Here is a 22,697-nt window from a genome sequence, read left to right as displayed (position 1 = left end):
GGATTTTGACCTCCCTTGGAACAGCATCATAGGAGGGAACAGAAATTCAATCAGCGATGGCAATGAGAGGGGAAGAGGGAAAGTAGACAGCATTTGAAATCCAGAAGGTGCATAAAAGGGTTATTTCCACCCCATGGATGCTGGTAGTGCTTTATAAGTAACAGATACTGTTGACTGAGGAGTTCATTTTATCTTTCCACTAAACAGAGCTCAGGCAGCTGACCGTGCTGTGTCTGTGGCAGTTGGCAGTGCCTGACATTTCTGCAGAAGGCTTGGAGCTGGTGAAAGCCACGGTAACCTGTGGTGGCAGGTGAGCAGCTGCGTGACGCTCTCCCGGCGTATGCGACACCTCCCCGGACCTGATGCATCCAACTTTCTCCTTGCTTCTCCGCAGAAGTATCGGCACCCACCGAGCTCGCCCAGTTTGCCCACACCCGAGCAGAGCACGGTCGCTGAGGGGGTTCAAACTGACGTTAACTTCAAGCAGAACCGTCCCTCTCGGTGACCACAGGTGGGCCAGGACCGGGCCACCAGGCACGTCCTGGGGGGGGGCTGCCGGGAGCGCCCCTCCCGCCGCGGGCTCCGGCGGGGCTCGGGGGGGGCTGCCCCGGCTTTAGCCCCCGACTAAATTTCCATTTCCCCCGGGGGGCCGTGCCGCTGCCAGGTCCCCGGCGGCCCCGTGGGAGAGTGGGGCAGGGGGGGTGGCAGCCCCTGAGCACTGCCCTCGGCAGAGCCCCCGGGCCGCGACGGGCAAACGTGACACCCACCGAGAAAAGGTGTGTCAAAGTGTGGGAGAACCAGCAGGTCCCGGAGCTGGTTCCCACGGGTGTCTCCCAAAATGCATGTTACCTGGGTTTAATTAGGTTTGCACAGCATCTCTGTCCCCGTCTGGCTACATCCATAGGCTACCGCCTGGTCTCTATAGGTATATACAGTCTATAGGCACACACGCGTAGTGCTGCATCCTCTACGTTCCTAGCGAGGCTTCATTCATATTTATGCCGTGATTAAATATTTGATCAAAGGTTGAACGCTAACGCAGAACAGTTATATTTTTAATGCACAACCCTTAAAATAGACTGTTTTGTAAACTGCAAGTGTCTAAAGATTCTCAGCGCAGCCTCCCCCCCCGCCGTGCAGCCTCCCCCCAAATAATAATAATGCTGCAGATTGTAGAAGGATTTGAGTCTGCAGACAGAGAGAAAGGGATTAGGGCGAGAGCACTGGAAGTTAAATTGTGCTGCATATAAAAAATGGGCGGATTGGTCTCTAGATGAGAGCTTGGTACCACCTTCCTTTCTAAAATAAAATCTCTCTGGCATGAAGTCACAGCCTATTTCACATCCGGTTTACCCTGGGACGTATTACTACTGTCTTGGTAAAGAGAAAGCTTTTGTTGTATAGCGGCGGTTGGAATATTGGGAAGAGAAATTTGGGTGCCGAGCGCGGAGGAGCGGAGCAGCGGCGGCGCCGGCGATGGCTGAGGCGGAGTGAGCGGCGGAGCCGGAGCCGCGCAGCCTCCGCGCCGCGCGGGCGGGAGGGCACCCCCGGCAGAGCCGGTCAGCGCCGCCGCGGACCCGCGCCCGAGGGGCTCCCGGTAAGGGCGGCCGTCGGCTCCCCCCGCGCGCGCACACACCCGCACGCACCCGCACACCCGCACCCCTCCGGGCGCTCCCGGCTGCGGGCACCGCGTCCAGGCGCGCAGGCGGCTCCTCTCCCCTCTCTCCGCAGGTACCGCCGGGTCGGGGTGATTTTTTCCTATCCCTCCAGCTTGAAAAAATCCGCAGCGATCGATGGGCTTTTTAATTTATCTTATTTATTTATTTTTTAGCCTGGACTGATTTCCACCAGTCGTTTGGAAAAGGTTTTCTGGTTTTGGGGCGCTCTTTTTTTTTTTTTTCCCCCTCCGAGGGAGGCGGTGGGAGGGGTGGCTTTCTCGGGGTGAGGGGGAAATACAAAGTTGAAATGCCGGGAGGAAAACAAGTCTCGATTTGCGCCTCAGAGATGGGGAAATCTCTCACCGGGGGTCAAAAATGCATCTAAATGCCCCCTTCCCTTCCTCCCCCTTTTTTTTCTTCCTTTTTTTTTTTTTTTTTTTTCAATGAGAGCTGCTGAAATTCTCTCAGAAGCGTGGCTCTTTCTCCCATTTTGAATGGGAAAACCAGAGCTGGTTTCACAGGCGGTGCGGGCTGGGGGAGGCCAGGGGCTGGGGGCTGCTGGTGTTTAACGCTCCTTGAAAGTCCTTGTTAACATTTGCTTTCTCCAGCTGCAAGAAACTTTCCTTCTCCAGGATTTATAGTACCTGTATAGGTTTATTGAACCGGGGGGTGGTGTTCGAGGGGGAACAGGCGTGGAGCTCAACAGATCAAGATAGTTCAGAATAATTCACTTTACGTTCTTTATCCTGAGGAGCCTTTTTCAAAGGCAGAAGTTGGCTGGACCGGGAGAAGGCGATTTTTGAAGCCACAGATGTTGCCTTTCCCTTTGTAAGGGGGCTGATCACAGGGCAAGTTAAGATGCAGTCTCGTCCCTGAAGCTCTTTATCCACGCTTTTCTGCCACATCCAGCTCTTTCCTATCCAGTTAGATTAGCTCAGCCCCACTCAATGCTTATCTGCCGATCATTTGCCTATAAACGCATTAATTGTATCTCATTGCTTACATGCCGCTTTGTAATGATATTTCATTGATTTAAATTGTCCCTGAGAGTGTACAGTGAATTGGGGTAGCTTTATTTAAAGGTACAACAACATTTCCATGGACAGTGCTTCATTTTCTTAGGCATTGAAAAAAACTCCAATTCACTCCTGGGAAAAACACAGGCTTCATATTTTGTTGCCCTTATTTAATGTAATGAATGCTAAAAATCGACTGGATTCCAGCACACAGTGTGTGTATATATATATATATGTAAAGGGACCTGCAGCATCTCCTGAGCAATCAGGTGAATCTGGAACACTGATTCCACAAATATCGGCTAACTTTGTATTTTATGGTTTATTAGAAAGCAAAAGAAACCTCCTGAGTTGTGTTACTTTTTACTCAAAGGTAAACTGAGAGTAACTCAGTGAAGTCTGGAGAGAGGGCAGGAGACATTTGGAGAGGAGGAAAAGGCTCCTAATGCAAAAAGATTTCCTAGCAGCAATCAGAGACTGGTAGAGATTTTGGAGATGGTGTGCAGGTCGTCAGCACATGGTTTGATTATGAATTGTGCCCTTTAGCCCAACAAAAATATTAGTGTGCATATATAGCAGCAGATCACAGAATCTGATCATTTTACTCCTTCTCTGATGCTACTATTTCAGAGAAGAGGAGAATAGTGGTATCTGTAGAAGAAAGTTGCTTCCATCACAACAAAGCAAAGCAGTGGCTGTGAGGGAAGCACCACTCTCCTCAGTCACGCTACCACGCACTGACACCTTCCAAGAGGTTTGGAAGGATTCAGCCTGGTTCAGGTCTAGCTAAAAACAATTACACTTGGTTATCTGGAAATGTTATGGAGGTGCCTTGTCACGTTTTCAACACAGGGGGAAACTGAGTATGAACTGCGACAGAGTTTGAGGACTGGAGCTTTAACTCATGCAAACAAGAATACACCCCTACCCTAAAATAAATCCCACCCCAAGTCTCTGTGTCTAAAAGAAGAAGGTAAACAGGAGAACAGCCAAGGCCACGCTGCCTTCTTCTGAATGACATGGACTATAGTATTGTAAAGTCATTGTCTGACATGAATTATTCTGCAAAAGTTTCCAAAATCAAACATTTTTGTCCACAGTACCTGTTTTAATGTAGGGGATGTTGATGGTTATTTTCCTTCTAGTTCCAGAGCCGACCATGAAGAGATTCCTGGTGCTTTGTGACTGCCTCTGGGCCTGGGGCCTCCTTCTGAATGCACTGACTGAAAGAAGGTGGGGAGACACTTTTTAATACACGAACATATTTTAGAAATCTTTAATTTAATATAGCAGCATAAGACAAATACTGCATGGACTGCACTACTACTAAGTGTACTGGGGGAAGTTAATCCCTGTTCCAATCCCAGCTAAATCTAACTAAGGAAAGACTGAAAGAAAACTACAAATGGTTTGCATAACATCTGTTTTTTAATATTGTGAAAAAAAAAAAGCAAAGGCTTTCTGAAACAAATTGAAACAAAACTGTGCAATCCACCTCTACTCTTATATAACAACTGCTCAGAAATACAAGTTTCTTTAGAGGGGAAAAAAAAAGTGTAATTAAGATTTTTTAAATCTCATTTACGTGCTATTTAGTAACTTTATTGTCCCTGCAAGCAGAGGCAAAGTTTTAACTTCTTGGTTGGTCAGGATTGTGTCCTAACTTAGTAGCTGTTCTCGCAAACCCGAAGCGGACCTTCCTGGTGAAGGGAGACTGCTTGGACAAAGAAGAATTTGTAGGCTCAAACCCTGTAACAGTTTATGTTTGAAAGACCACGCTGCACTGAATGTTTACGGAATGTATGTTGAAATCTAAAACCAGCATTAAGAACGATTTGTAATCATACACCACCTCATCTAACAATTAGTAGGTTAACTAAAGACTGTAAAGCAGTTTGGAGTATACTTGAAGTACTCTCTGCAATTCAAAATTCAGTAAAGGTGTTTAAGACAACTCACAGATCTATTTCTGTATTTTAAAAATATTAATGTCCTGTCAATAATGCTACCTAATGACCAAAAAGCAGTAGAAATTTTGGATTGTCAATAGTGATCCCTAAATCCCTAGTATTTGTGCCTTGATCTCCATAGTGTCTCCTCGAGCATTCGCAGCTCTAGATAAACTTATCCTCTGGCTACCTTGAAGATTTTAAATAGAGTGGAGTGGGCAAACGTTCATCTGCACAAGTGTTTCCTCTCGCTCAAAAAAAAAAAGAATAAAAGCAAGTGATTCATGTTACAATTGCTGTTTTGAGTAAACATGACATTTTAGAAGAAATACCTTTATTTTGATATTATATTAAGAAAGGTAAGATTTGAAGTATTCATTAATTACTTCATCTGGCCTAGCTACAGGATTTTGTGAAAACATGTTTATTATATAGATATGTGTACATATATATGTGTACATATATTTATTATATCTATAATGTATGCATGTGCATTCTTAAAGTGAGAATTAAAATGCATTGGGCTAGTGTTTAAAAATTATATGGTGTCACTATTATAATGACCTGTAGATGGAGTTAGTGCACAGTTTTTTATTATACTGTGGTTTAATATGAAAACACAACCGTGTACAGTCACTTTTTCCTCAAAATGTACACACCTTACATGAAATATATCTGTTTCTAAAGCCACTTTGTCATAGTAACTTCCCTTGCCTTTCTTCCAGAGTGCTGTTATTCCTTTATGATAAAAAACAGTTGATGAATTAGATAGTGTCTGTGACACAGACACAGAAAGACACAGTCTCTCCATATCATTCTTCTTGTCATAAAAAGCCAGCATTAAGACTATTTTAATATGTGTGTTTTGAATGAAAAATCACAGCCCCTCTGGAGTTACAGGATACTTTATATGTACACAAATGTTCACATTCTTCCTGTTGTGACCATTTGTTAATCAAAACCATCCCTAACGGTGCTTTTTACCTCTGACAAAATGGTGGGAAGAACAGGTAAGGGTGCTGACAAACGCGACACCCAGAATGGAAGCGGTGTATTGTACTGCATCCTTTCGACTGCACTGCCACTAGTCCATCTTTCTGATGCCTCTTCTGCAAACATACTCATTTACTTACCACTAAAATTTCTGAAGCATTTTTATATCCTTCTGCCACCTTAATCCTGATGACCTTCTGCTATCCTTGAGATATGTATGTACAGTAGATTGTTTACTGACAATGAGTGTTAATATAAAATTTAATCCAATGAAAAGTCCTGTGTTGCAATTCTACGTAAGGTGCGTGAAGAATGATCCTTTGAAAGACAATGCTCACTGGAGGCAGCAGGCAAACTTGTTATTTGATAACATATAGGAAGCATACAAGAAAAAAAAATTAATGCCTGTGCCTTAAAATGCATCTGTAGGTATGAAAAATAAATATAAATCAACCTATTTTTTTATTTAGTGAAATTATATGATATGGCTAGAGGAAAATTCTTAGTATTTTTAAAAACTGTTAGAGATTTTGTCATTTTTATTAGAAGCAGTGATTTATATGCATTAAAACCCCCTGCAAATTGTTCCCTACAAAGTCACACCCTATGGAAATTAAAAAAAAAGTTAGTAAAACTTCTATGAGTGTCCGTTTTAAATTTGTAGTCATTTAAATTTGTAGTGATACTTACTCAAACCTGTACTGCAAAGTAGCTTGGAAGCATTTCCAGAGTACCTATATTCAGGGTATCTTTCCTCCTTCTTCCAAATTTGATGCAAGTGGAATATACATGTGGGATACAGAGAGGATGTTTGACTGCTGCAGCTTACAGAAAACAATTTCATAGGCATTTTAATAGAACCCGATTGTTGCATGTAACAGTGTATTCCTTGTAAGATGGTCTTTGCTGGTTAGAGCAGGAACAACTGGGAGAGCAGAGCCCTGCGTATCGCTGGAGCCATAGGGATAACGAGCTGCCCAATGGAAGGATCACTTTTGTGACTAGACCTGATCCTAACAAAAGTTTTTGGCACCGCACTGTTCACTCAGTTCAGCAGCAACACGTGCAACAAAACAAGGTTTTGGAAAGCAGTGGTTTTGCTTTTAGTCATGATGACTACACATGTTTATAATGGAAGTCTTCCCAGCAATGAATGAGAAAAGGATACTGGGTTTGGCTTTAAGACAACTGTAAGCTATGATTAAGGGAATCATCTATGACAGGGCATTTGGTAAAGATTTCAGATTTAAGAAAAAGGTTGATTCTGATGTCACCTACAGCAGACAGAAACCACTAAGCCCAAGGATTTCATTCTGATCTGTGTTGATGGAAGTAAGATTTTGGTAACGGTTCAAAGAGCTTAATTTTATCCTTGTTCAAGCAAAATTTCAGGACCTTTGGCTAAGTTAGAGATATACTTAGGGATCTGAAAGTGAAGCTTTATAGACCTGAGAGATTTCCATATCAACAGATAGTTTCATTACACATTTGTAAGGAAAAGTTGGAGATATTCCTCGAAATCTAACTGCTAAAGGAAAATGGGAAATAAAATAAAGCAAAATTATATGTTGACCTATGAAAATGCACACTCACTTGATTTACTTCTATATTCATACGGAAGACATCTCTGTATTTTTTAATCTATGTTTTAGCATTTAATTTCAGTACTTAAGTGTCGGTGTTCTAAATTATTGTATCTTTCTTTGTGTGCAAACCCTTTATAACTATTAAGAATAAACACATTATCTTTTGCTGACAAATGAGCCTTTAACTGAGGAACACATACTAGAATATTATAACCATTAATGAATAATGAGATAAACACTAAGGAACTGATGTTCTATTTGTTCACTGTTTATAGAGAGGCACTGCTTTTCTACAATTTTACAAAAAATGTACAATTTAAAGAAGAAAATGTTTAAGAACCCTATAAAGCACTACAGTCTTGTTTTATGGAGGAGATTTTGTGGCTGTAAACCAGTATAAGGAAGATTAAACAGATTTTAGAATTATTTTTGTAAGGTTATTGGTGGATTACTGTTTTTCAGTGTTAACTGTTCTGTATTTCAGCTATGGACAAACCTCATCACAAGATGAACTTAAAGACAACACCACAGTATTTACCAGAATATTGGATCGTCTGCTGGATGGTTATGATAACCGCTTGAGACCAGGACTGGGAGGTGTGTTGTATTATCATTTTCAAGGTTACCTATTAGATAGAAATCAGTTAAACCAATGTTATTTTTCCATTATATACTTGTTTTAATTCTGTTTCTAGATACACATAAAATACTGCTGATATGTAATGTCCATTTTTAAAAAATGCCATGCCTTTTCTGTCTTTCACATACTTGGTTTTCTCACACTTATACCCAAAAGAAGAAGAAAATGGTTCACAATTCAAGAAGACCTCTGGATACATATTAAAACTTTAAATGTATAAAGAATAGTAAAATATGACCTGTGACCTGAGAAATGACAAGTTTATGAATCAGGCCTAAACAGCACATCTGTCTATGACTACCTTCGTAAGAGGATTTGGTTTTAAAAGCAAAAGCATTAATCAACCTCAGTCATAAAAGTCTCACAGAAGTTTGTAAGATGTTTTTTTTTTCTACTTAGGTATGTCACAATTTGTTTCTGTAACATTGTGCCTTCACAGCTTGCTAAAATGTCTTTCTTCTGCTCTTGGTGCTGAATCCATAAAAAGGAATAAAAACACAGAGCAATTACATCTTTATAAAAACGTTGTCACAAAGCCTAATCTTTATCAGCATCCCTACGTTCACTCTTTGACTTCTTCTACTGTGACACAACCCCAAAATTGGGTCCTAAAAGCTCACTGTTCACAAACATGAAAGTTCTAAATATACAAGCACAAATCTGTTCTTTCCAGTGCATGGAAAGGTTGGTTTTACTTCTGTCAGATGTCTTTTTTTTTCTTTTTTCTTTTGGACTCTTCAGGTAAAATAAAACAAAGAAACCCACCCCACAAAATGTAGCTCAACCTGTTTTCGTATAATAGCTCTCAGAGGAACTGCATTATAAGAAGAACGAGGTATTACACTAAGAATTCTTATACCATCTCCTGCGGATAAAATGGAAAGTAATTACGAGTAAGCTTATTCTGTGGTCTGAGGCTATCACCTTACAACAGTTCTTGAATTGTGAGCCAGCTTCTTCAATGGTTCGACTTCACCGACCTCAAGGAATGGCTAAAGATAAAATTCTGTCCAGAAATTATTGATTAACACATTTAAAAATGGGTTGGTCTGTAAGTTTTTGTATGCAATTTCAGATAATACACAACAAAATAAGAATCACTTTTTACTTTTATCTACCTGTAGTTTTGCCTGCTTATTTGTAAACCCTTGGACTAGTGTAGAAACAAATGCTCCTTAACCTTTCATTAATGCAACTGTACAATTCAGTCTGCTACTACATACAGTATATACACGTAGCAGAGAAGGCAATAAATAAATGAAACACTGTAAAACAAGTAGAGTCTGGTACATGTTTACAAGAAAAGTCTGAGCACACGATGATTTCTTACGTGAGTTTTGTAGGTATTATGATTTGTTTAACAGTTACTAGAAGAGCAAACAATGGGAAACAAGGGAAAGGATTTGCTCTCATTCTCCACATTGCAATTTAGAGAACTAAGCGCATCGGTATAGGTTCTTCCGTATATGTTTATATATAATGTTTCTGAAGCCAGATTACAAGGGTGTAGTGGGAGAACAGGCCTGCGTACGTCATGAAAGGATCATCTAGTCCAGTTAAAATTTACTCCTGACAGAAAGATTTTTTAATGTAACTGCTTCTATAGGAGGAAATGAGTCTCTTCATAAACTTTAACAGCTATTTGCATCATGATCAATTAAAAGTATAGATTTCAAAAACCAGGGACAAACTTCTAGGCCAATGTTTTAAATTCTGGTACCAATTTATAATAAAGGCTTTGCTCAGGAATTTTGAAATTCACCTCTGCAGAACCTTCTTGCTAAATATGAGCTAAGAACCTCAAGATGACTCAATTTTGACACTGTATAATGGGAAATATATTCTGAAATGTTCCATATATGAAAATGTCCAATCCAATGAGAAATCTAAACCAACATGTCAAATACAGCACAGGTTTTGGAGTTGGAAGTTCAATAGCTTTCCATTATTGCATCATCTATTGATGGAAATTTTAAAATGTTTATGGAAGAGCAGTGGTTTCATTTTTCTTCCCAACATCAGTGATGGCTTCTTACTAGATATTTCATACAGAACACAGTTTTTATCTACTCTAAAGGGAAAGGTAAGAAAGCTACCAACAGCATTTATATATGTATATAATTAGGTCTAAAAGTCATTCATTCCATATTAGCTGTGATGTAGCCACCAGAGAATTTAAGAGACCAGAGACCCTCATACATATATGTTATGTTGATAAATTTTATGCTGTTAGGCACAATGTAAATCTGTACAACCGATTACACTATAGCACTCTTCCAATTATCCACATCTGTCTGTCCTGTTCTTTCTATGCCTTCTAAGAAACAGCAGATGAAGCAAAAACATTGTGTCGTAGCGTTTCTTCTACCGAAAGGGGCATATTGCAGAAAACCCTCTGCTTGTCCCTGTATGACCTCTCCTTCTGTAGTGCAGTTTTTCAAATATATACACCTACAGAAAAGAAAATTCTGTGCATGAACACAAGCAGAAAAGAGAAGTGCTCTTTCTCACCTATGGAAGAAAAGGCAGATTATGGACTTTCTTCCGTCAGTTTATTTGTTTCTCCTTCCGCTGTGTTTATGTATATGAATGAAGAATTCAGTGACAAAAAGGTATGTTTAATGAAAAATTGTAATGAATTGTGAAAGAGGTTTGATCTTGATCTTGCTCTACTCACTTACAGGAGGAATTTCCTCCTTTTTGAAATAAACACCATGATATTCCTCTATCCCAAGTTTGCAAAATTCCTATTAGTGTGTGATGAACAGTTTCACTGTTTGGTAGAAATATCCTGGTGAGGCAGATGAGGCACCATGAAGCCCGGAACAAGCTCTTGGAGAGATCTCATTACAAAGATACGCTGTTGGAGCTATACTATATATTAATTAGAAAGCCAGGTTAAAACGTGGAGCATTAAGATAGTGAAGAATTTAGAGGTGCTGTAGTTTGAATCACTCTTTCAGCATGCACGGTATCAGTGCTAGATTAATATAAGTCCTCCCTTTCCTTTTTTTAGATCTTTTGAGGTATCACTTCAAAAGGAAAACTAAAAAACATGTATGCTGCATAAAGAGTATGGGAATGAAAATTATTCATCAGATCACCCAATATGACCATATCTGAAATTAAGTGAGCAGCTCAGGGCATTTTGCCATTAAACAAAGAAGGAATTATTTCTCATTAACAAGAATATAAAAAAATGGAATATGTCACCCATAGGGAAAAATTACAGTGATTGAATATGCTCGGTATTTAAAAAATGTCACTGTGGCTAAAATTACTGATTTTTCTTTAAAAGAAACACGCAGCACTGTATTATGCGTTGGCACATTTGCACCTCTTATCAATAATTATTGATATAAATTATGTTATTTAGATGTTTGTCTCCTTCATGTGTGGGCACAGTCACTTAGTCAGACATTGCTAGGAAATAGCATCTGTTGTACCCATCCATAAACATGGACAAATAACTACATTTACAGTTATTTATGCCTGGAAAATAGAACCTTCAAAATGAATGTAAAAACGTTCTGAATCACACTAGAGGACACCTATTAACTCTATGAGAGGATAATAATTTACAAAACGCAAGGAGAAGGAATTGCAGAGAGCAACATATTGAAGCTGAAAAAGAGGAAATGACGTTAGATACTAAGGGAAAAAATAAACAGCAAAGTCATTTAGGTAACAGCATAATTTTCTGTGGGAACTATCTGGATCCTAGAACTACAGGTGATCAAAAATAGGCTAAATAATAAAGACGCTGTTCTCTTTTCAAATACACAATCCTGAACAAAATAAGGTATAAGAGAGCGGTGGGAAGGACTCAAATAAGGAGGAAAATTCACTTCAATGCTTGGTGACCTCTCAAGTAAACCGCTATGTCTACAATGGGAGTTTAAAAGAATTGAACAGCAACGAAAAGGGATGGAAAAAGCAAGTTCCTCAGATAAACGGATATGCCAGTGCCTTTTGTTCTGGGTTGTCTTCGTGTGGGGAAGAGAGATGAGCCCTGGGATGCCACCATGGCAGATGCGGAGTGCCACAGTGGAAAGAAGGCGGGCATGCATAGGGCAGGTTGGTTGTACCTGGTGCTGAGATTCATTAGCATGAAATCAGGTGCAGCTACAGATTTCTTAAAACTATCACCTTTGCAGTGCACACATCCTGTCTCTAAAACTATAGGATATCATATGGTCTGTGACCTTTCTACTTAGAATAATTTTAAATGTGGTATATCCCTCTGAGAGGGATTTTGTAGTAGAAAGGTTGTTTAATACAGAACTAAGAACGAGTTTGATTAGGCAGACCAGAATCTTCCTAAGTGAAATTTGCTTTTATAGTTGGGTCAGATGCTCATTAGATCATCCCAAGTAGATTATCAACATTACTGCAGTATTAGACAGAATTATACTTGTTTTATGCTATCAGTGAAAGCTATTTGTTGATCTCTCCTGTGTGATGTTTATCGAAATTGAGTGTGACTGTCCTTAAGTGGAACCTCGGCCCATCTCAGGCAATTCATTACTTCCACAGAGTGCTTATATTTACAGTGATGGAAAATAAACCTGACAGTATGATGTTAATTAGGTTTTAAAATTCAGTTTTATGAGAACATTATCTATAAATATATGATAAACTTACCTCTTGGTGATTGAGGTCCCAATGGAAATTTTTAGATTTGAACTCATATCTGAGCTAACTTAAAGTTTAGGGAAAATATGGGTTTGGTCTGCATGTGTAATAAAAATTTAGTTAAACCTAAAAGTTTCTACTCTAAATGAAAAGAAAGTCCTATACTGGACCCCTACATGTAATTCTGGAAGTGAAGAAGCACTAGAAACTCTATAAAAACTGAAAGAGCTGATTTTGGGCTTTTTTCCACTCAGTAGGCACCACATTGATGTAAAGACAACTGTGAAAAGCCATAGGAGACCCCAGGAAAATTGATTTAATGCAACAGTAGGGAGGTAGGGAGGATATGAGCAGCTTTGAGCTGTTACTTGGCATGGGGAGAGCTGCCATGACACTGCCCAGCTCTCAGTAAACCCTTCCCAGCAGCACAGACTGCAGCTGGGCAATCACAGGGCAGCTCGCTCTCACCCGTCTCCCTTTTGGTCTCTACTTTTACAAAAGCAGCAGCACAAATTTCTTATGAGTGTATTTGTTGTGGTTCTTCAATCAAAATATTTCATAGGATGCAGCCAGGGTGATTAGTCGACATGCCTTTTTTAGTAGCAATAGCGTATGCTATATATGCATCTAAATTCCTCTCATTCAAAACCATAGGAAAAGTCATCTATGTTTTAATAATTACAGCGCACTCTTACACAAGACATGAAGGAGGAACAAGTGCATTATGAAAAAAGATGGAATTAATTTAAACCACCAAAATGTGCAATTCAAATAAGCCTTGTGCTCCAATAGGTCAGAAAGGGAAATAGTTAATGTATAGTTTCCTATGATAAATAGGCTTATTTCCTGCTGTTTAAATAAATCTGTATTTGTTATTTTGTTCTCATTTTGTAATCCAATCACAATTCTAGCACTAATGAGCTCCCTGGGAGTTTAAATCAAAATATTTATTGTTATTAATTTTGAGAGTTTACGTTAGTGTAGCATCATTAGCGAAACAAGTAGTTGTAAACAGTGAAATTACAGTAGTTCACGTTGACTGGTGCCTCCATAGCTATACGCAGATCGGTTGCCTGCGGCCGAGTGTTCCAGAGTGCCTAGGTGTGCTACTCAGTTGCTCTTTTGCTGATCAGTGACTACTTGGACCCTCTGGTTGCCTCATGGTAAAACTCGTAAGTCATTAGTAACTTCCTTGGGTTTTTTTACTGGAATTGTTACATACGCTACAGATATCCCTATATTATTTAGTTCTGGTTCATGAGATAGAGGTTATAGTCAAGAGACACGGCTAACATGTCTTTACAACTGATGGATTTATCCTCAGCAGTCCAATCAGCTCCTGACCTGAGCTTGTTTTGTTCAATGACTTAGAATTATCTCTAATTCTTAGGGATATTGTGAAGGTTTTGAATATAGCTCAGGATTTGAGGTTCCTGAAAAATGCATTCTGAGCATTTGAAGCACAGTTTAAGCCTTCCCATGGCAATCAAGCTGCAAACTGAACATGGTTAACCTTGATTCTAAATATATATCCCAACTGTATGAGTAAACACATGTCCTGTGCAGGAGTGACTCACAACTTCTGAAGCTCTTAACAAAGCACAGCTGAATCATCTAATTAGTAAAACAGTAAACAAAAAATTCAAAACTTCCATATGGCTTTGGAGGGGCTAATTTTTTTCTGTGTGTGTTCATACACATTTTTTCATTGCTCTTGAAAATAAGGTACATATCAAAGAAAAAAGAAATCATTTGGTGGTGTGTACGGTGGTTTTATCTGGATTTGAAGAGACTTAGGATTAGATGCTCTGCAAAATTGTAATCACTATGAAGGTAACACAGTCTCTTATGAGTTCACAATCTGAATTTTCTGTTATTACTTATGACATGCCACTTAAATTATTTTCAACCTTATATAGAAATGAAAGGCATCACTCTTTTTTCTGATGCCTTGGAAATCTTCCATTTTACTGCCAAAGCCTTTAGTTTCCATTTTGTGTCCTCAAAGTGATTTCCTTAAGCCTCAGCCTCTCTACTATGACCATATGTCTCCCAAAACTAGAATTCAAGATACCATTACATGATATGCTGCTAAGTCAAAGAGTATATTCTGTGTTTGTGCAAGATAAACGAGTTACCTATATCACATTAAATAGTCTCTCTCAGAGCTGGGACTCTGAGTTTATACCACTAAGGGCTGAAAGCATTGTGCCTGAAGAGCTTCTAGCATCTTCTATCTCCTAATGACACCAGTGGAAGTGCCTCAGTGGAAAGGAGATGGAGAGATGGGGAGTGAGGATGAAAGATCTTCAAGGGAGCCATTTGAGCTTCACCTTTCAATACGTAAAAGGCTAATAGGTTTAATGACGGTGATAGTTTCTGAGTCTTAAGAAAAGGTGATACAGTAGCTGGAACTTAAAGAATCCATTCAGCAATGTTTTACTGGACCTTGTGAAATCTCCATCTTCTTTTTCTGCCAGCTGTTTTATACAAGACCACAGCCTCTCGAAATTTAGTGAAAATGATGAGCTGAAGCAGAGAATACTTTTTTTCCAAGCCAAGTAACTTCCGGACAACCATATGCTTCTTCCAGTAATAGAAGGTTAAATTCTCACTGTGAACTACTTTAACTCCAGAGCCAATCAGATATCAAGAGAATATTTAAATTTCTTTAAGTCAGTAGAAAAGCTCGTAAACAATGATAAGGCCACCCATTAATTTCACTGGACAGCCAAGGAGGAAATTTCACCTCTCCAATGCTTTTGTCAATAGTCACTGTAGTTTGTACATGTCTCAGACAGATACAAAAAGAGTATTATTAGGCAATTCAACCACATCATGGTATTTTAGTTTATATGGTTATGAATAATACATTGGAAATTTCATGCTTTAACTTTTTTAATGAGTCCTGGAGATTACTTTTGCTACCACCTAATTTTTGCATTAATTTGCTAACAGAATACAAGTGTCATTCAGTGCATTACTAGAGTGACAGCAGAATCAGATCTAATGTTACATCTTGATTATTGCTGTCTCACAAAATGAGATATTTTATTGTATATATATTAAACATTTATTTTAAACTGCTTACATTTATGTATACTTAGAAGTTGTAGGCTTTTTTGAATGAAAGTGAAAAACCTGCATGTGCATTGTAGAACACTGACTCTCATTAGAACTTTTGCATTGGATACAGAAGTGTATATTGTTATTGGCTGCTTAACCTTGATTCCTTATTTCACTCTTCTTCTGTCAGAACTTTCTCATCAGATGGAGCAAATCATATTTAAACAGTCCAAAGTCTTTTGAAATCAGGGTTGTATTAAATTATTTTTTAAATGTAATTATTTTATATTATTTAAATAACAGTTATTTGAGAAATGTATCACTCCTTCCATATTTGAAATTTCTACCAAAACCCCCACGTTGGCTTGTACAACACTATAGCAAATGTATTCAGACTTACGCCACTGTAAATTCTGAAAGCTGATGGGCTTAGCTCCACTCAGCACTGTTTGGATTTATGCCTCCAGGCGGTGTTACTCCCTGCAGCCATATTTAAATCAACAGACTTATTTTGATATATGCCATCCTGGGTGAATATTTTGTGTTGCGTGGCCTAGAAAATACCAGTATGTTCAGAAGTGACTGATACTCTGCGTGTGTGTCTAGAGAGGGAGGAGAAGAAGGGGGGAGGTTAAGCTGGTGCGTTTCTCAAAGTGCCTTTAAACAGTAGATCTGCAAAAGCCAGATGTTCATCTCTTTCTGGAGATCAGCACCATTTTAGGTGTCTCAGACTCAGCATTTGTGACCTCTAAAATCATTAGATTCTTCTGAAGTGGCCAAGGGCGTTGTGCCACGGAGCAAATGTACATCCCCAAAATCACAGAGAAGTCGAGCTTTATGGTGTAACGTATACATGTGATCTGCGTTAAGTACACATTATAGATTTCTGAATTATTATTTATACTAATCTATCATTGAGGCCTGTAAAACAAATTTGGTAGTTTAAGGGAAATCTAACGTTAGTGCCTGCATCCATTTAAAAAGAAACCCAAAACATTTACAAACTACAACATTTATACAGAAGTCAAAAATTGTAGTAGAGAAGTTTAGCCGATATCTATTTGGAAAAGTTTTAACTCCTTTTTATTTATTGCAGTTAAGGGTAATACAGCCATTTCTAACTCGTGCCAATAAAATATCTTTATGTTTTTATACACCGTAATGTATTCTCTCTCTCTCTCTTCCTTCTCTTTTCCTGTGTCTGAATATAATAATACATAATTCATAAGGCCAGGGTTAATTATTAGAGACCTTCATTTAGCTTGCCCAGAAACACTGAGTACCCAATAAGACTTCTGAGTACTGTGTAAAATATTCAGCACTGTTTATATTGTCAGACAAGAAGATTTATTTGTCAAAGAGTGAAACGATTTACACAGGAGTGGAACTATGGCTGCTGTACTGTGGCATCACAAGCCACGTCTCAAAAAGTTCTGTGGAAACACTGTAATAAAAAAATTGTTGCTGACAATATTGACTGTGAAATTACATCTAAAAGCAATAAATTATCAGGACTGTATTGTAGACCAATTTTAGAATGGCTAATCAAGGCCAATAATATTTCTATTTATTGTAAGAATTGGTAGTGGTTAGATCTAATGAAGACTGTTGATAGGCACTCACTGTCCTAATTTCCTGCTTCATCAGAGCGTGTAACTGAAGTGAAGACTGACATCTTCGTCACCAGTTTTGGGCCTGTTTCAGACCATGATATGGTAAGTGTTGGCATATATTTCTACAGCATTCATTTTTTCTTGTCTTTTTAATTTGGAGGATGAAAGATCTATGCAATAACTTATTTACTCCTTTTAAGGCTGGGCTTTTTTTAAAGCCTTGATTCTAAAATTCTGTCAGCTTTTATGTGCAGCCATTCCTGCTAGCTGTGACTGCATTTAAGTGCCCTGAAATTAGCAGCCTCAGTGACTTTAATAATGTGTTTTAACAGACCTTATATTTGCTACATAATATATTATGAAATGCATTAGGGTTTGGATCTGTATTCTTCTGAGAATGATTGCTCAGGTCCTTGCTGGCACATCACTGATCCAATTTGCCGAGAAAGATCATCATCTTAAAACGCAATTAACACTTATGCCTACAGTGTGACATCCATACAGTCTAACCTGTATTTTTATATTAAAAGCTACTGATCAGTGGGAAGTGACTTTCCTAGATCTTGGCTGCTGAAAGAGAAGAGAAGATTAATGAGAGAATTAGTGTCACTTCTTTATGGAATGAATATTAAAATCGAATTGCTAGATAACTGCAGGGGATGGAGAAGTTCAGAAAACTGAGGGAAGATGTTGTGAGCCCTGGTCTTAAGAGATATTAAAAATGGTGTAAAAATAGAGATAAGGTGCTTCAAATTTTGCATATAAATGAGGTCTTCACAAGTAGGTTGCTATTGACAGGGAAAGCCTGGTCCGCAACTACTAGTATCTGCCGAATTCAGCATTAGTATGAGTGCTGGAAACATCCTCGTCAATTTGAATGAAAAAAAGAAAACATTTCAGCCTTGTAACTGGCTACATTTAGCTACAGACATTCACGAAAAGAAAGATGAAAAAAAGAGAAAAAATTATCACAGGAAAGGAAACAAGTTCCATTTCTTACCACAACAGTGACAGTTACTTAATTTGAACTAAAACCGTAGACAGGCCTTAAACACTACGCTATTACAAGTTTCTGACTACCCAAAACAACGTTAAGGGATGGAATAACAGAGAAAGTAACTTTTACAAGACAGTTTATTTTCCTAAATGAACTTTATGCAAAGACACCATTTTCCTGATTGTTTGGAACATAGCACTTATAAAACTACAGTCAAATTTATAATTGCAACCGAGGCCATGATAATTTAGATGAGAAAGCACAGACTTTTTGACCAGTCATTCTGCAGAGATGATCTACAACAGAAGGGTAATCCAGGGAAACAGCTAGACTGGTGACTTGTTTTCTCAGCACATATATACAATATTGTCTAAGTACTATGTATACCACGAAGAAGGTAAAAGTTCATTCAATGACTTCTGCTTTTTTGTTCTGTGATAATCTTGTGAAATTACAATGCCTACTTATTACTTTAAATTATATATTAGAAGAGGGGAAATTTCAATGTCCATTTAATGCAGAGTCCTCTATGCATATTCTAGGTTGGTCGCAGACACCATCATGTGAGGGCTACCCCAGATTTGCTCCAGTGAGCAGATTTCCAGTAAGTGTAGAGTGGACTGTGGGATTTGGTCACAGGGAGACCTCACAAGCAGCTGTACTGGCACTCTGAGGGAACGATGCACTGCTCTCTGAGCCCAGGACTGACGGCTGGGAACTGGCAATGAGCTATTCCAGCTGACGCCATATGTTATGAAACTACAGCCACAGTGAGACATCAGCATACCTAGACCATCTGTTTGCAGGAATCCAACAAGGCAGTTATATACATAGTAGGTTGATATATCAGGGAGTAAGTACATGATGTTCCTACCCACTCTCAATACGCTCTTTTAAGAGCAGCATAGACATAACCTGTTATTCTATAAAGAGAATATCTTGGCTTGTTCTTAAACTTGTGAATAAAGTTAAATGTGAAAAAAGCACTTTTTAAAATAAAAACATCTTTTTTTGGAAGAACTTTGCAGGTTTTCAGGCAGAAAGACTCATCAGTCTCTCAGGTGGTAGACTGAACTAATCAATAGATAAGTGGCTATTCTCACATGACTGTCTTTTTTGTGAAAATTTTGAAGTATATTATCTGTAATAAGCAGCATTTTAAAATTAACTTTTTTTCATAAGACAGAATTGTTTTTCCTAGTAAACCTTCATTCCCGCTCCTTTTGTACTATAAGCTCTTCAGGGACAAATTTCTATGTTACTACCTACCTTCCTGTACAGCACCTTGCCTGATGTAGACCATAGTGTGGTCTACCCTGTGAATAAACAGTCTCCAGGGAGAGATATCAGATGAGTAAATTAGAAAACATTTCAGTCAAAGTGTTATAAATATGCAATACCACACAACTTATTGCCAAAGTGCAGACAGGAATCTTCTTTCTTTACCTACCCACTAAGGAATGAAGAGTCTCCACTATGGAGAATTTATTCAAAATTTCAACTCACACATATGTTTGCACATAGACCCCTCTTATAGTACACGGTTTGGAGAACATCCTTCTGTTCCCTTGTTCTGCCTGGCACCCTCCTGCAGAAGAAAGCCCTAATCAGAGTATCCGATGACTTGATCTTAAAGATCAGCTGTCTGTCAGGATTCATTTGAGGAGAATTATTGTACGTGTTAGAGCGGGTAGTGAAAACTAAGGAGTCGAGAAACCTCAGCCCAAACGAATTCATCCTATATGGTGCAACAGCCTGCGATAGAGAAAGATTCAGTCTCTGCCAGTCTATACTTGTCAGCTACTTTTTAATTGAGTTTTGTCTTATGTTGTCAGGTACCTTATCAGATCTCTCAGACTCCTTATTCTTTTCCAGCATAAGAACCCTGTGTTCATAGAAAGTGAAGAACCAGACTCCCTTCTCTCAACCTGTACCACCTCCCACTCAGCTCCTTCTTTGCAGCTGAAAGAGATAAAAAGGGAATGGCTTACATGCACACTGAAATGATGTCACCTTCTGGGCATGTCTTTTACCTTTCCCATGTGTGTAGGAGGAAATTTTCTTTGGCGCTAGTAAAACATGGAGGAAATCCAGTATTTTAATGCTATCTACTGCATTTTAAACCTCCTTCTCTCCTACTCTGCTGCACACCTGGGACAAGACTTTGCACACAGTTCAACCTAAGGCCCCGACCCAGCAAAATCCTGAAGCAAGTAATTGGCAGTAAGTGCACAACTGCTGTCACTGGAGCTGAACAAATCCAGGCTTCAGCGGCTCACTGAGCACGTGATTAAAAAAATGGAAATACAATTAAGTAAGCACCAAAATGATTCACAGGTCTAGGATGTAAATAAAACCACCAAAACAACCCCCAAACAACCCCAAAGACACACCACCCCACGGAACTACAACATTTCCACGTCCACAAGAAATTTATTTAGGCATTTCAAGCCCTAAAACCAGGAAAAACCACGCCACCAGTAAGAATCACCATTCTACAGGCTATTAGTTGCCCAAGGAATAAACAACTCAAGCTCAAACAGCTCTCAACTGTTTACGTTGTACAGAGCCTTGTCATTTGTTAAAAGAAAAATCACAAGTCTGAGGGAGTCTGCCACAGATTTTGCCCACTCGTTCCAGAATGTTTCTCTTACCAACATATTCCTAGGGGCGGCTCCTTTCTTTATAGCTGTGTGTGCCTTCACACACAGGAATTTCCTTTATTTCAGGATGTGCTGTCTCCATTGTCAGGAGAGCTCAGAGAAGGCTCACTTTCTCAGGCAAAAGATTATCATTCAGGGTAATTTTGAACACTGTTTGGATAGCTACTTTTTATGTTTATCACAATATCGTAGCCATGAATGATAGAAGGAGCAGGATAAAACCATACTGAACTTTCATATCAGAGTGGAATTTATCCCTCTGAAAATATTATGCTATACTGCTTCTACAGCAGTTTTTCACATTTTCACTCTACATAAATCTATATTTTATGTATAACACTTCAACATATTTTTCCTGACTTCACCCTCTGCCTTTTAACTTTGTTCCTGTTGCTTTGTAACAAATAATTCTTTCATTTCGTAGTGAGTGTTGGTTATTTTGATTCTCCCCACGTACACTGAGTCAGCCACTGCATCTCTTTCCCATTGGCCCAGCCCTTGCATAACCAAACTATGATTCCTGGTACAAAGCTGTCCTCGGCTTGTGCTCTCTGTAGTCCAATGATTTGGCTCAATAAGCCATTCTACTTCTCATAAATCAGACACATAATTTTAGTGAACTGTGAACTTTTTGCAGGTTGGCTACGTGTTTATATTAATGAGACACTTAAAACAAAAGGCAGTAGTAAGACCCTGTCTCACCAGCTTGTGTTTTTCTAAGAGACATGCTCTTCTTGAGCTACGCGTACTGGCCACGCAGCCACAGCTTCAAATTACAGGTTTATGGAAGGTGAAAGAAAAGTGAGAAAAGGGTGAATTATTTTGTTTCCACTATATTATATCTGAAATTCTTACCTAACTTTTGATATACTATTCTCCCTGACATTTATTCTGTTGAACATAGTAATGATATTGTAACTGTTTAATAACAAGCTTCAGGTACAACGTAAGTAATATAGCGAATAAATGTTCTGATAATTACTAATTTCATTGATAGTCATCTTGCTTCTAGGGAACGATAAGATCATACTTTTCAAATTCTCATATTGCAACATATGGCATGTGTTTCCTCTTTTTCTGAATTGATACAGGAATACACTATAGATGTATTTTTCCGCCAAAGCTGGAAAGATGAGAGATTAAAATTCAAAGGACCTATGACTGTTCTCCGGTTAAATAATTTGATGGCCAGCAAAATCTGGACACCTGATACCTTTTTCCACAATGGAAAGAAGTCAGTGGCTCATAACATGACGATGCCAAATAAACTATTACGAATTACAGAGGATGGGACGTTGCTATATACAATGAGGTGAGCCCTGAAATATTATATCCTTCATTTAGACTGACAATTTATCTTGTTAAAGCATCGTATTTTCCAAACAGGAAACAGTTTCTTTTTTTGACCATAATTTGGTTCCTGCTTAGTAATTATTTTCACAATAAGCCATGGAACGATGGAACAACCTGAGACATTTGCAGCATTGTTTGTTTTTTCCCCTCCTGCTGAGCTATCTTTACACTCCCTACATGCGCCTTAATGCTTGATTTTAAAAAGATACCTATAGTATTAGGAATCCCTCAGTTTGCATAGAACCTTTAATTTGGAGTTGCTTTCGAGGATTCCATCAGCAAAGTATAACAAAGCCGCAAAGTTTAACATACTCTAGACTGCTAGATGGTGTACAAGGGTCTTTAATCTTTGCATCCTACAGAAAGCAGATTCTAAGAACTAGCAGATGTACACAGAATTCATTGCCCATTCTTCATATTTCTTGTGCTTGGGCATACAGAGCATGACAGTTTAAAAACAGACATTTTTTTATTCCATAACAATTAACTAAAGCATTTGGAAAGTTAGGAGAAAAAACTACTTTTGTG

At 38.8% G+C, this 22,697-nt stretch overlaps 1 protein-coding gene across 2 annotated transcripts in view; it reads left to right on the top strand.

The window, feature by feature from the left end:
* Positions 1 to 1,196: 1,196 nt before the first annotated feature.
* The window catches only part of GABRA1 (gamma-aminobutyric acid type A receptor subunit alpha1), a 41,873-nt gene continuing 20,372 nt past the window's right edge, over positions 1,197 to 22,697 (top strand). The window contains exons 1-5 of one of the 2 annotated variants that reach the window (XM_074604568.1): positions 1,197 to 1,597; positions 3,820 to 3,907; positions 7,687 to 7,799; positions 17,191 to 17,258; positions 21,908 to 22,128. In XM_074604568.1, the coding sequence (XP_074460669.1) occupies positions 3,834 to 3,907; positions 7,687 to 7,799; positions 17,191 to 17,258; positions 21,908 to 22,128 (476 nt within the window). In that variant the 5' untranslated portion in view covers positions 1,197 to 1,597; positions 3,820 to 3,833. Of the gene's footprint in view, positions 1,732 to 3,819; positions 3,908 to 7,686; positions 7,800 to 17,190; positions 17,259 to 21,907; positions 22,129 to 22,697 lie in introns of both variants that reach the window. The other variant, XM_074604569.1, reaches the window with a different exon arrangement.

This window comes from Larus michahellis, chromosome 11, assembly GCF_964199755.1.
Source record: "Larus michahellis chromosome 11, bLarMic1.1, whole genome shotgun sequence".
NCBI lineage: Eukaryota > Metazoa > Chordata > Aves > Charadriiformes > Laridae > Larus > Larus michahellis.
This window is presented reverse-complemented; position numbering and strand designations above follow the sequence as displayed.